The 13,277-nt window shown below is 39.9% G+C and overlaps 1 protein-coding gene across 1 annotated transcript in view; it reads left to right on the top strand.

Annotated features, from left to right (window-relative positions):
• Window positions 1-13,277, top strand: part of jak1 (Janus kinase 1) — a 33,137-nt gene that overhangs the window by 16,181 nt on the left and 3,679 nt on the right. The window contains exons 7-23 of the mRNA XM_018696440.2: window positions 190-305; window positions 930-1,112; window positions 1,667-1,824; window positions 2,343-2,457; window positions 3,331-3,529; window positions 5,917-6,026; window positions 6,377-6,529; window positions 6,707-6,794; window positions 6,885-7,012; window positions 7,201-7,339; window positions 9,324-9,475; window positions 9,699-9,849; window positions 10,681-10,769; window positions 11,240-11,432; window positions 11,557-11,681; window positions 12,403-12,575; window positions 12,765-12,882. Coding sequence (XP_018551956.1) covers window positions 190-305; window positions 930-1,112; window positions 1,667-1,824; window positions 2,343-2,457; window positions 3,331-3,529; window positions 5,917-6,026; window positions 6,377-6,529; window positions 6,707-6,794; window positions 6,885-7,012; window positions 7,201-7,339; window positions 9,324-9,475; window positions 9,699-9,849; window positions 10,681-10,769; window positions 11,240-11,432; window positions 11,557-11,681; window positions 12,403-12,575; window positions 12,765-12,882 — 2,390 coding nt within the window. The remainder of the gene's footprint in view (window positions 1-189; window positions 306-929; window positions 1,113-1,666; window positions 1,825-2,342; window positions 2,458-3,330; window positions 3,530-5,916; window positions 6,027-6,376; window positions 6,530-6,706; window positions 6,795-6,884; window positions 7,013-7,200; window positions 7,340-9,323; window positions 9,476-9,698; window positions 9,850-10,680; window positions 10,770-11,239; window positions 11,433-11,556; window positions 11,682-12,402; window positions 12,576-12,764; window positions 12,883-13,277) is intronic.

The following is a 13,277-nucleotide window of genomic DNA, read 5'->3' on the forward strand; positions in this document are numbered from 1 at the left end:
AATATAAACATACAGTAATCCTCGCTAGTAAGACTTTTTCCCCCTCTTCGCTTGTCACTGCATAATCACTGCAAGATTTTGTAAAAACAGTATTGAAAAACCAAGCAAGTAATGTCTCTAACTATGGCACTGAAATATTTTCTCTCCATGTGTAACTGCTGAGATGTAATGATTGATTTCTCCTTCCAGGGTACTACAATCAGAGCCAAGGGCAGAGCCAGAGTCAGAACATGGAGACAAGCAGTGACATGCAAGTTCTGGTGACTGGTACCACTGGCATTTCCTGGAGAAAGAAGCCTGCTGCAGTGAGTGAAGCAGTGTTTTTAATAATACCTCAGAGACTTCTAGTTTCACAATGGTAAACTGTTGGTGACAGACAACAGGCAGACATATTGCTTACCTATTATCTGGAGAGCACATCCCTATGATATTCTATTGATATCACATACAGAGCTGAGAAAATTAGTCAATCAACAGTAAAGAGTAATATTTTTTTAATGATTGATGGCTTTAGTGATTTTTCAAAGAAAAATTGTGCAGAAATTAAATTATCTGAATATCTTTGGCTTTTGGTATAAAAAAAAAACCTCAGTCAAGATGTCACTTTGGTCTCTGCAAAGGTGTGACTGGCATTTTTTCAGTCCTTTTGACATTTCACATGCCAGACAATCAATCCATTATTCTTATTGATTATTTATTATAGTTTTAGATAGTTATGTCTGTGTGAATAATTTTGTAATAGCAGAATATTGTCTACATTTTTTCTCTTAATTGGCACTTGAGGTAATTATGTATCAAAAACCCTATGATGGTCATTGCAGTATTTTCAGATGATGGTAGTTGACAGTATTTGAAAATTTTCATGGTTTATTTTCTCATATAATCTGTATAACATGTGTATGTGTCTGCTATGTTTGTCTTTAAAATAGACATCTGTGATCTCAAAAGAAAAGGGCAAGTCAAGGAAGAACAAGCTGGATGGAAAACAGAAGAATGACAGGAAGAAAGAGGCAAATGAAGGCTGGGTGGTGTTCTGCGACTTCCATGAGATCACACACACTGTCATCAAAGAGGCAATGGTCACCATCTATAGACAGGACAACAAGAGGATGGTGAGACAGACACGCAAACAAATCAAAGTGCCCTGTGTTTCGTGTGGGATCGACTTCTGTACTCCAATTAGAACTAAATGTTTTTAAATTACGTCACATTTATTATTTTTAATTCATTCTTAATCAACATCAGAAGTTATAGCCATTGTTCTACAAACATACATAATTCCTGTGGCTTTGTTGTTGCAATTGCCTTAGACCTTCTTGTCTTGTACACTAAATACCATTGTGATGTGTCTTAGTACAGTCATGATAAAATCATTCTCAACCTGGACTACTGTACCTACTTGTTTTCCAAGTTAATGTGACCAATGGGAACATTTGTTTGCATTTACAACATGTTGAAGCAAAGCTGCCTCATGCCCCATGGCATTAGCCATGACTAATGGTGATATCATGCTTCATCTGAAAATCAATTTTAATTTTGTAATACATTAGCGCTCTTTCAGATAGGCCTCTGGAGTATTGTGGCTTTATAATACCTGCCAGTCTGATCACATCTTGTCTCCCTCCATATCTTAATCTCTCTTTCCCTGTCTTTTTTCTTTTTTCAGGAGATGCTAATGGCTTCTCGACCGGAGGCTCTGTCCTTCGCAGCCCTTGTGGACGGGTACTTCAGGCTGACAGTGGATGCCCACCACTACCTGTGCAAGGAGGTGGCTCCAGCTTCAGTGGTGCATAACATCAACGATGGTTGCCATGGACCTATCTGGTTTGTACTGGCAGCTTTATTGGTGGGATGTGTGTGTGTGTGTGTGTGTGTGTGTGTGAGAGAGAGAGAGAGAGCATGTTTTAAACACACCCATTATAAGCAGTCTGTTGCTGACCTTAATTTGTATTTGCCTTTGCCCTGCCTGGCTTCTACCTCCCCCTGCACAGAAGTCACACACTGCTTTTTAAAGTCAGCCTAAATGTCATCCACATTGTTAATCTACAATTTTTTTTAATCAGACTCTCCATTGTAGCAATAACATTTTTGTCTTAATGTTTTTGTTACTGCTCCTGACAAACTACGTGCAGTCACCAAACATAATTCTATATCTATATCATTCTATAGTTTTAATTGGATCAGTGATAGGTAGATAGATAACTTCATTAATCCCTAGAAGAGAAACTGGTCACAGTGAACCACAAACAGTATGACAGACAACATTGCAGTGGTAGTATTAACGAACATACTATCTTCAACTGAACATTATATTAAGGTTTACTGTGTTTTACCCTGTCTAGTACGGAGTATGCCATCCACAAGCTGCGTCAAGAGGGCAATGAGGAGGGCACCTACATCCTGCGCTGGAGCTGCACTGACTACTATTTTATCATCATCACTGTTGTCTGCACTGAGGTAGTGAAGAAATAAATATTACCAGTGGTCACTTGGCAGAAGCCTGCTGACTGTTGTATAAACAAAACATTTATTTGAAAAATTAAATGTAATTGAGCTGAAATTTTATTTCAGTAACCAGAGGAAACCCAAAATTGATAAGCTGACATGGCTGTTATAAAGCAAAAGTTACAAAACACTCCTTAGTTCCATTGTAATAACTTACATAAGAGTTTTTTGTCTTTTATATTGAGACCTAAAATATCACTTCTCGTCATGTCTCATAAACTAAAACTGGAATCAAAGCCACACCTACTGTCGTTGTGTCTGTTAAATTTCCACAGGTCTCTCTGTCATAAAAATGTTTACAGGAAAAACTGATGTAAGCTGAGAACTTCTTAAGCATTTGTCCTCATAATGACCTATCAGGGAATGGGTTCCCTAAACTTTGTTGAGTGCTGTGTGACTTTAGTGAAAGATGATATGAATATATGTATTACTGGGACAGGTAATGACAGGCATCCCAGGAAAAGTCCTTTGTTCCCTAACCAGACAGCATAGCACAGAGGCAGTGAACCAAATATTGTCAGTTTGTTTTATATTGGATAACAAGATGCTAAGATTAAGACTACAGCTTTGCGAGTCAGCACAGCGGGAAACACCCACACAAGCACTCACATTCACAAAGCTGACCCACTGGGTCTTAGCTAAATAGCCACTGTTCACTATTTTCCTTTCGTGCTCCCACTCTCACTGTTCTTTGTAACTCTTCCTTATTTCACGTAACTCTCGTGTTAAACTCTTATCTTCTGTTGAGTTCTACCTTTGATCTCCCCCTCTGTACGAGTTTTTAACAATGTCATTATTTTAAATTCTCTCTTTATCTCCAATCAGATTGACCTGAAGGAGTCTCGTCCTGTGAAGCAGTATAAGAACTTCCAGATTGAGGTGGCCTCTGAAGGGTACCGTCTGTACGGCACTGATACATTGCGGTCCACTCTCAGGGAGCTGCTGGAGCACCTGGAGGGCCAGAGTCTCCGCACCGACAACCTCCAGTTCCAGCTGCTCCGCTGCTGCCCCCCACAGCCTAGAGGTAAGCTTAATGCAGCCACAGACATAGAAAAGCGACAGACATGCTGATCTACTCAAAAAGACATGTAGTAATGTCCCATACCCAAATGAAGAGAGGCACACAGTGCTATAAAATTTCTAAGCATGTACTTTCAATTGTCAGGTAATCCATGCTCAGGACTTAAAATTATTTAAGACATAAGGACTGACAGACAGCATAACTGTTGTATTTATGTAACGCAATATGCATTCCTGTTCAGTTTGTTCTTTCTGTTCTTTCTTTCACAAAACCAAATACTATACCAGCGACATGAAAATAAAATTGCAGAAAGCTTGGCTGTGTCTCAAACAATTTCCAGTTCACTTATTACTGCAGAGCAGTGGCAATAATGGAGTTTACAAAAGATAAAACTAATCAATATCAGGAATCAGAAATACGTATATCTGGTAGTAGGGGTAAAGCACTGACTGCATTCAGACTGAAGATAGAGATGAAAACTCAGACTTCTTGTGAAAACTCAGGACTTGAGTGACTCAACTGTTTATTATTCGTGTGACTGGAACCGACAGATGGCATCAACACTAGGTATTCAATTAAAAAAGGTTTTAAAATGTGAGGACAAGTGCAAACACAAATTCACCTCAAGTAATTTTTACTGGTTTACAGCAAGTTGCATCAATTATATATACTGAAAATGTCCATATGAAAGCTATGGTGACAGTGATAAATGCTACAGTAGGCTCAGGAATCTAGTAGTCTCTGCATCCTCTGTCTACACCCTTTGCTGTACAACATTTAACTATGCACTCCTTTGTGGGAAGCTACATCACATCTGGGTGTGGCAACAACAACAACAGACCACACCTAACTGTGATGTTGGGTGGGGTCAGAAGTGCAACAGACCTTTCAACCTTTCAACCCATAGAGGTCAGTGAAACAAAGCGTTCCCTCCATACAAGGCTTAGTGGGGAGGTGTTCTGTAAGAGTCTGTGTCTCTCACTAGCTGAGGGTAAGTGAAGCAGTGCTGGCAGGAACAGCGTGTGTGTCTGTGTGAAATGGTGTCAGGGAGGAAGAGAGTTGTAAATGTGGGTTTCCGGAGCCAAACTAGCACTCTTGTGTTTACTTCACTCAGGGAAAGGTGGAGCTATGTATGCATGCATGCATGGATGTGTTGAGCTGTTTATGTTTGTTTGGGGTTGTGTGGTGATGATTATTATCTGCACAACTGTTTTGGTTCAGGGTTTGGGCTATATCTGCTTTAGAGGAAGACAAAAGAGTGCTGTGTTGTCGCCCCTGTTAAAATATTTATGGTGTTATACAACATCCATGCTCCAACAATAACACACTGGTATGCCCACATCCCTAGAATAAGATAGAAACAGTTTTGCTTAGTGTTGTTTGGGGTCTATGCATGTTTTTTTACTTTTGTGAAAATAATATTAAGTGAGTATATAATGGCAGATGGATGAAAGAAGGCCTATTTGGTTTGAGAGTGGGTTGATGTGTGTACGTGTGTGTCTAACATAAGCAATGTTTGAATATAACCATGTTGGCCAGTCCTAAACTCAGATTAAATGTTAAAGGTCAGGCCAGGATCAGGTGAAATGGTTAAGGGGTGGGTGCAGTGTAATATGTAATACCCATGGTAAGTGTAAATGTATGTTGTGTTTTGCCTTTGCATGAAAACACAGATTTCATGTCACGGAACAGTGCTTTGAACAGTGTTTGACAGTGAATGCAAGGTGAAACTGATGGAGTGCAGATACTTTTTTTCTCCCCCTTAAACCACAGAGCACTGGTTTTGTCACAACATTAGACACCCACAGACACACACGAACAGACCTACATGCACGTATAGTATGGTAACAGGCACAGACACATTTTAACTTCATCCTCCCACACATTACTCTGTATGTACAAAAAATAAACTGAATCAGTATGGTAAGCCAGCCAGAATAGCTGTTCACATCATTGCCACATTGACGTAATTGTTGAGTGCTTGTTTTACCACATGTAAACACAGTTTTGCTTTCATGCTGAATACCAGTGCACTTATACATTAGCAGCATTCTTGGGTGCTGCAGCCCAAGTTTACCTTACTGTGAACAACATTTCTGCTTTTCTGTTTTTATTGTTGTCAGTGTTCACTGTTGTGTGAATGCCTTGCAGACTTTTCAAATAAATCAAAACTTTTGATAGTGTTACAATAAAAATAACTTGACAACAATACAAGCAGATGTGACATTGTCTGTGAGGGATTACCTAACACAAAGAATTGTTTCCTCTCTGCACGTTGATTTTAACAGAAAATAATCTAAAACTCTATCTTACGTTTGAAAATGGTCAGTTGTGGTATCCACAACTATGGCACCTTTAAAAGAGTGTTCTTGTCTGTGTTTGTGCTGCAGAGGTTTCTAACCTGCTGGTGGTCACTAAAGACAGAGCCCCAGCCCCTCAGACACCCATGCAGGAGAGTCAGCTCAGCTTCCATCGCATTCTCAAGGAGGAGATTGAACAGGTACACATTCTGAATGCCAGTGACTCCTGTGTTTTCACAGTGATGCAGTTCTTACAATTACTTTTACAGGATGTCTGTCAATGTCAGCATGTAAGATGTAAAATTCTCAAAATGAATGATGAGAATGTAAGTCCGTATAATGCATTAAAAAGTGTCAAATGATTGTCAATGCATTTGCAACAGTGTTACATGTTACCTATGTAAATGAGGGTGACAACATAAGATTCAGATTTTTTTGCATTAATCCACACAGTTACACTTTTAACAACTGATCTGAGCTTCTCTTATAGTGGCCATAGTTTGGATTCTGGATACAGATATTTTATGTAATAAAATACTTTGTTAACCAGGAGGAGCACCTCGGCCTGGGCACAAGAACCAATATTTACTCGGGCACACTGAGGGTGAAGAGCGAGGAAGACGAAGATGCAGGTTACTCATCCTTCCAGGAGGTCAAGGTGGTCCTGAAGGTGCTTGGTTCTGGACACAGGGACATCTCCTTGGTGAGACACACGTTCACAGATACCGTTCATCCTCTCTGACCTGATCTTATGAGAATTTCAACCACCTATTCTGTGGCCTCTACCCACACTTAAAGCTGATACTAGCACCAGGCTTTCAAGATCTTCAGTAAGTTTTTGTACTGTGCTATGTATTGAGTCATGTCTTTCTGTTGACAGGCCTTCTTTGAAACTGCCAGCATGATGCGACAAGTGTCCCATAAACACATAGTGCTGCTGTATGGAGTGTGTGTCCGCCACCTGGAGAGTAAGTACACATGAAGAAGAGTGCACAGGCATGAGTGTATGTGATTGTGGTGCTGTGTCTTATTTTTTAAACAATTTTTTGTGTCTCAAGATATCATGGTGGAGGAGTTTGTCCAACTAGGACCACTGGACTTATTTATGAGGAGACAGCAGATTCAACTCAGCACACCATGGAAGTTCCAGGTGGCCAAGCAGCTGGCATCAGCTCTCAGCTACTTGGTAAGAGAGAAAAACACACCCACCCACACACACAAAAAACCTATTAGAATCTAATAAATAAGTCTTGTGTGCAGCCATGGCATTATCTTCACAATTCCATTTCCTCAACATAATCTGTAAATATGCCCTCTTGATTGTAGACTAATGTGTTTGTTTGATTGTGTGTGTTTGTCCATGTGTTTTTATAGGAGGACAAAAAGCTGGTCCACGGCTTTGTGTGTGCTAAGAACATCCTGCTGGCCAGAGACGGACTGGGTGCTGATGAAGGAGGACCCTTCATCAAGCTCAGCGACCCAGGAATACCAATCACAGTACTCACCAGAGAGGGTGAGCACAAGTACAGACAAACACACACACAAACTCTGTCTCACTGTTACTAAAAGTGAAACCTAAATGGTTACATAGCTACCATGGAAAAAATTCACAAAACCTTCCACTTTCTTTCAGAGTTAGCTGTAAGTGAAAGTAAAACCAAAATGAGAAGACATGGAATATTTAAGTTAAACTACAATCATTTGGACAATTGGACAACAAAAGTTAACCAGAGGTCCAGAGATAAAAAAAATGGTTATAGGTCAATTAAAACTAATTTAAAACTGCATTAAATATGTGAAACTATTTAGACAATACTTTGGAAAACAGTGGTCTTGGTTGCAGTTGAGACTTGATCCAGTGAGTGTAATTTCAAAATATGCTTCATGCTTATTTCCTAAGACTTTAAATTGTAAAGTATGAACTAATAAGATGCGTGTTGCAGTGTCTCCCTCTGTGCCCTGCCCTTATTTTGAGTCGGATTTCCTTTTTTTGGCCTATAAGTCATCCTCTGTGCCTTCATTTACTCCTACATAATGCAGGGGAAAAAAAACTAATAAAAAAAGAACATTTCCCGATCAAGCACAATGTCAGTAATGGGAGTGATATTTGTCACAAAATCAATAACATGGGCACATTTTCCTCTCAGACTGTAATTTGGTTTGTAAATGCTAGATCAAAGTTCAGGGAAAACAGCACAACAAGGACATTTCTCAGATTGCACAGTTCCCCTCAAATGGCCGCCTCATGTTTCTGTTTGTCTTGTCGGCAAACAGGCAGGACAGACTGGAAATGTTTCTGTGCAAATGTACATTGCTGCACACTCTTGGGAATACTTGCTCTTGGTTCCCAGAACTATTAAACATTTCTTCTTCTGTCTCCATCACTTTGCCGATCAACCAGTCTTCCAGTTACACATTGATGTCCTTGTACATAGATTTGATTGAACACATAGTGGATAAAGTGCTCAGAAACCCACTGGGAGCACTCCTCCTTTCTTCCCAGCAATCTGTGATTGCTTTACTCAGGCCTTCAAATCTATTCCTCAGTTCCTCACTTTCTTTCTTTTTGCATTTCTCCCCCTGCCCCTTATACTCAATTATCTCCTTTCCCACTAACATTTCTGTCTCCACTCCGCCCCTTTATTGTTTCTTCCCCTACTCCTTGTCCTGTTTCCTTCCAGTCAGTCATGCTGTGTTCCAGTCCAAGCTGCATGCCCTTGCCAACCCCCACCCCTCCCCCCATCTGATATTATGGGTTTGTGGAGCCAAAAGAGCTAAACCGAGCCAACTGTAGATTTCTTGTAGATAATTTGTGTTTTCATGTATCTCATTTGTATTTTAATGTATCTGACTGTTGAATCAATTTAATTTCCTTCTAAGTATTAATGAAATCAACCATCTACCTGTATCTACACCTTAGCATTTCTTTCAGTCTGTGATATATCTCAGCCAGCAGATGCCAAGGCCTCTTATATGCAGTGAAGGCAGTCATTCAACATTTTGAGCCAAATACCCGCCCAGTCACCCTGTTAGACCAGTACTGTATTTTACTGTTGATGGTGGTGGATCATGGTGATAGTATGTTGGCTGAGATGCAGGCGGACACACCCTAACCATTACTTCCAAACAGTGCATAAACACAAGTGTTAAGCATGGAGATTTGGTCAGCATGTGGTTGAAGTGATTTCGGTCTGTTTCACCCAAATTTCAGTTTGTGTGTAAGAAGGTCAGCAAGTACCTGTTTTCATCACTCGTTTAAAAGGTTAAGATAGATTTCACACATGATAATATTCAAGGAAATGTTTCCATTATCACATCTTAAAGGGCAAGATTTGTCATCACTCTCCTTTACATTGGTGCTGTCAATCATTACAATTCACAACACCTTAGAAAATTACACACACATATGGCTGACTTATTGTTTTTATATAGACACAGTGGAGCTGTAACAAGTCTATGCTTAATTTATTTACTGTTGCCTTTGTTGCCCTCTGCAGAGTGTGTGCATCGTATCCCATGGATCGCTCCAGAGTGTGTGAAGAGTTTGTCTGCCCTGAGTATTGCAGCTGACAAGTGGGGCTTTGGTACCACCCTGTGGGAGATCTGCTATGATGGAGAAGTCCCCCTCAAAGAGAAGAAACTCACAGAGGTATGGGGAACACACACAAGCACTTAACATGACTATATATAATAATTCATACATTTAAACTAATGCGCTTTTGTGGATTTAAATTTGAGCAAGCTTTCTTAAATATTCCTGTCTATTTTCTTCCTCTATTTTTCACCACCTGTCCACCAACACAAATCAATTATCACATACACTTTGTTTGCATGCAGTTCCTCATTCATATGTATGTGTCTGTGCTGAGCAGAAGGAGAGGTTTTATGAAACAGAGTGCCAACTGGCCACCCCAGACTGCAGAGAGCTGGCTGAACTGATGACCCACTGCATGAACTACGACCCCAAGAAGAGACCTTTCTTCAGGGCTATCGTCAGAGATATTGACATGCTAGAAGAGAAAAGTATGTGTGATGGGAATGTGCTTATTATACGTTATATACACAATATAACTGGGTGGGTGCTTGTGTAAAACCTCAGGCAGTGTCTTGTTTCTGCAGTTTCAGTAGTTTTATTGCCACTGTGCTTCTGCCCCAACAACATCCAGATATTTAAGCAATTAAGATACAATTGAACAGTCCCTGAAATATACACTGCAGAACAGGTTAAAAGCCAGGTACAGGTTCAAAAATGCAAGGCAGTTGTTTTCAGTTGGAATATGATCTGAATGTTTTGCATGTTTTGTATCTCACCTCGTAGCAGCCTCACAGTGCAAAGAGAGAGAGAGAGAAAGAGAGAGAGAGATGTTTACTCAACTCAGATGTTCATGAGGAAGTTCACTGGGTGCATTATCACTGATCTGCCCCTCAGCTGGGCCCCATGGCAACTTCATATACTCTATTCTGCCATCTGCTGGCCTGAATTGGATACTACAGCCAGTCTTTCTAAAGCTAAAATTTGTTACCTCCTGACCCTCTTAAATGAAAATTCTAAGACAAGTACAAAATCATCTGAACTAAAATCCTTCTATCACAAGTTGCACCCCAAAGGCCTAAATAAGATATTTTATGATTATTGATAATGGTGATACAGAATGGCTTTAGCTTGAATTATGAATTTTCATACTAAGAGTAGCCATTTGTGTGGAAACCAGAGCAAGCGAATAGTTGCATAACCACAGAAAATTCTGGTGGAAACTTTGACACTGTCAACCACAATAGACTTCCTATGATGCAACTGTGCTTATGTTGAAGAAAAGGGCAGGTTTCTATATTTGTTTCTTTTTTATTTCTCAGACCCATCTATCAAACCCCAACCCACACCAGAGGTGGACCCAACTGTGTTTGAAAAGAGATTCCTGAAGAAGATCAGAGACCTTGGAGAGGTAAACTCTTCCTGATGTGCTTGTGCTGTTCTAGTGCTTCTGTGTTAATCTCTGTACAATAGATCTTACTTTATATAAGAATGATCCAACTGGTAATTTTCAAATGTACAAATTAAGTAACTTTATGCTAACTGCCATTTAGTTAACATACATTGGTAAATGTTTTGTATTAAATTTATAATTTCCTTAAGTGCAGTTTACACTGTAAGTACTTGATAATTATAGTTCACCAAGCCAACAGGAGTCTTAGCATTCTTGTGGTGATTCATGTCCTAAAATGGGATTAAAGATAATACATATAATACATGATACAATGGTATTATCTATAGAACAAATATAAGCAAGAGCAGATGCAGACCTGAAAGAATTTAGGCAATGATAAGACACAATCCACACAGAAGTTCCACAAGTAGAGCAGAACTCATTCCTGACTGTCCACATAACAAAAATTTCTCACATTCGTCATGCAGGGCCACTTTGGTAAGGTGGAGCTGTGTCGCTATGATCCTCGGGGAGATAAAACTGGTGAGCTGGTGGCAGTGAAGTCGCTGAAGCCTGAGAACCGGGAGGAGCAGAGCAACAACCTCTCAAGTGAGATCGACATCCTGAAGGCACTCTACCATGAAAACATAGTCAAATACAAGGGGATTTGTCAAGAGGAAGGTGAGATGGAGAGATTGTACACACAGAAACACACATAATAGAACACACAATAGAAACTATTTGTGCTGTTGGATATACGCTGTAGTTGCTGAAATGTCCTCTTCATGTGTGAATCTATTTGCAGGTGGTCAGGCCATTAAGCTGATTATGGAGTATCTTCCACTGGGCAGTTTGAAAGAGTATCTACCCAGAAACAAAAGCAAGACCAACCTCAGCACCCTGCTCAGCTACTCCATCCAAATATGCAAGGTAAGGTACAGTTTGTTTTCAGAGCTGTTTCCTCAGACCTGCTGATATTTCCGCTTCTTATAATGACATTTAACTGACTAACAGTAAAACACCAGCTGCCAGCCCTTAGTATTTAACACCTGACTGCTGTGTAGCGACTGTAAATACTAACCCATACTCAGATTTTGAAATGTTCTAACACTTCCTGTATAGATACTGGGGGTGAGCTGCATTTCAAAACAGTGGTCATGTGATTGTCACATGATTTGATAAAGTTAATGAGCAGATAAAAATTAACAGGAACCTTGAAATGGTTGTTGGGAATTTATAGTGTTTTTGGTTGTTTGCTGTTGAAGATTTATAGCTTATGGGCCAAAAACACTTCAGAAAAGAAGAGCGAACACATAGTGATCTGGTAAATGTGTCTGGTAAAGAACTCATTTAAAAACTAAACTTAATTGTGGGTGGGTGTAGTTGATGTTAAAGCTTTATGTTGCTACAAATAGGAAACAGTGCAAATGCCAGGAAAACACTGAATCAACATGGCTGGCAGTGCAGCAAATGATTTAATTCATATCTATTATTTAAAGTGATTTAATTAGTAGATGATACATCAGGTATACATCCTCAAGTCCTGGGCTGTTTGGTGCGTTTCAGTCATTCAAGTAAAACCACACAAAGCCCACAGGCTGCATACTTGTGGATAGTGACCCTGATGTTTTGTTTCTGTCATGATTTTCAGGGAATGGATTATTTGGGATCTCAAAATTACATCCACCGAGACCTGGCTGCCCGAAACGTGCTGGTGGAGAACGAGAGGACGGTGAAGATCGGAGACTTTGGTCTCACCAAGAGCATCAAGGACAATGAGGGATATTACACCGTCAAGGACGACCACGACAGCCCCGTCTTCTGGTGAGTCAAGGGGAGGGAAGTTAGAAAAGCACTGTAAATTAAAATCTGAAGGTTTGCTATACTATACTATAAAAAGCAATGAAGCTGCATATTTAAGTTATAATATAGCGTATGTGATATTACAATGTGTATATCATTAACATGTCAACACAAAAATGAAGAAGAATTCGTGCTCTTACATTTTTTCAGGTATGCTCCAGAGTGTCTGACACTCTGTAAGTTCTACCTTGCTTCAGATGTTTGGTCCTTTGGTGTGACGATGTACGAACTCATCACCTACTGTGACTCCTCCAAGAGCCCAATGACAGTCAGTATACAGCCCCCTCCTTGTTCTCTTTGCTCTCACACAGGCATTCAAGAAATACTTCTAATCCTTATCGTACTCTACATTTTTAGGAGCTTGGATAATGATTGCAATTAAAAATACATATAACACGTACTGTACCAGTCTTGCAGGAATAGAGAAGTGAATTTATCACAGCATTACACACACACACACACACACACACACACACACACAGTCTTTTATATGTGGCAGATGGTGTCAGTTTTTGGCCAGAGCAGATGACAGACTCCAGCAGGAGCTGGGTCCAAACTACAGCCTGTGCCAACTCTAAGAGCTTAGTTTATCATCAAGATCTTTCATTTACATCAGTCTCTTAACTGCCACTGTTATCCTAATTGACCTCTATCTATTACTGG

The sequence above is a fragment of the Lates calcarifer genome, linkage group LG17 (genome assembly GCF_001640805.2).
Source record: "Lates calcarifer isolate ASB-BC8 linkage group LG17, TLL_Latcal_v3, whole genome shotgun sequence".
Taxonomy (NCBI): domain Eukaryota; kingdom Metazoa; phylum Chordata; class Actinopteri; family Centropomidae; genus Lates; species Lates calcarifer.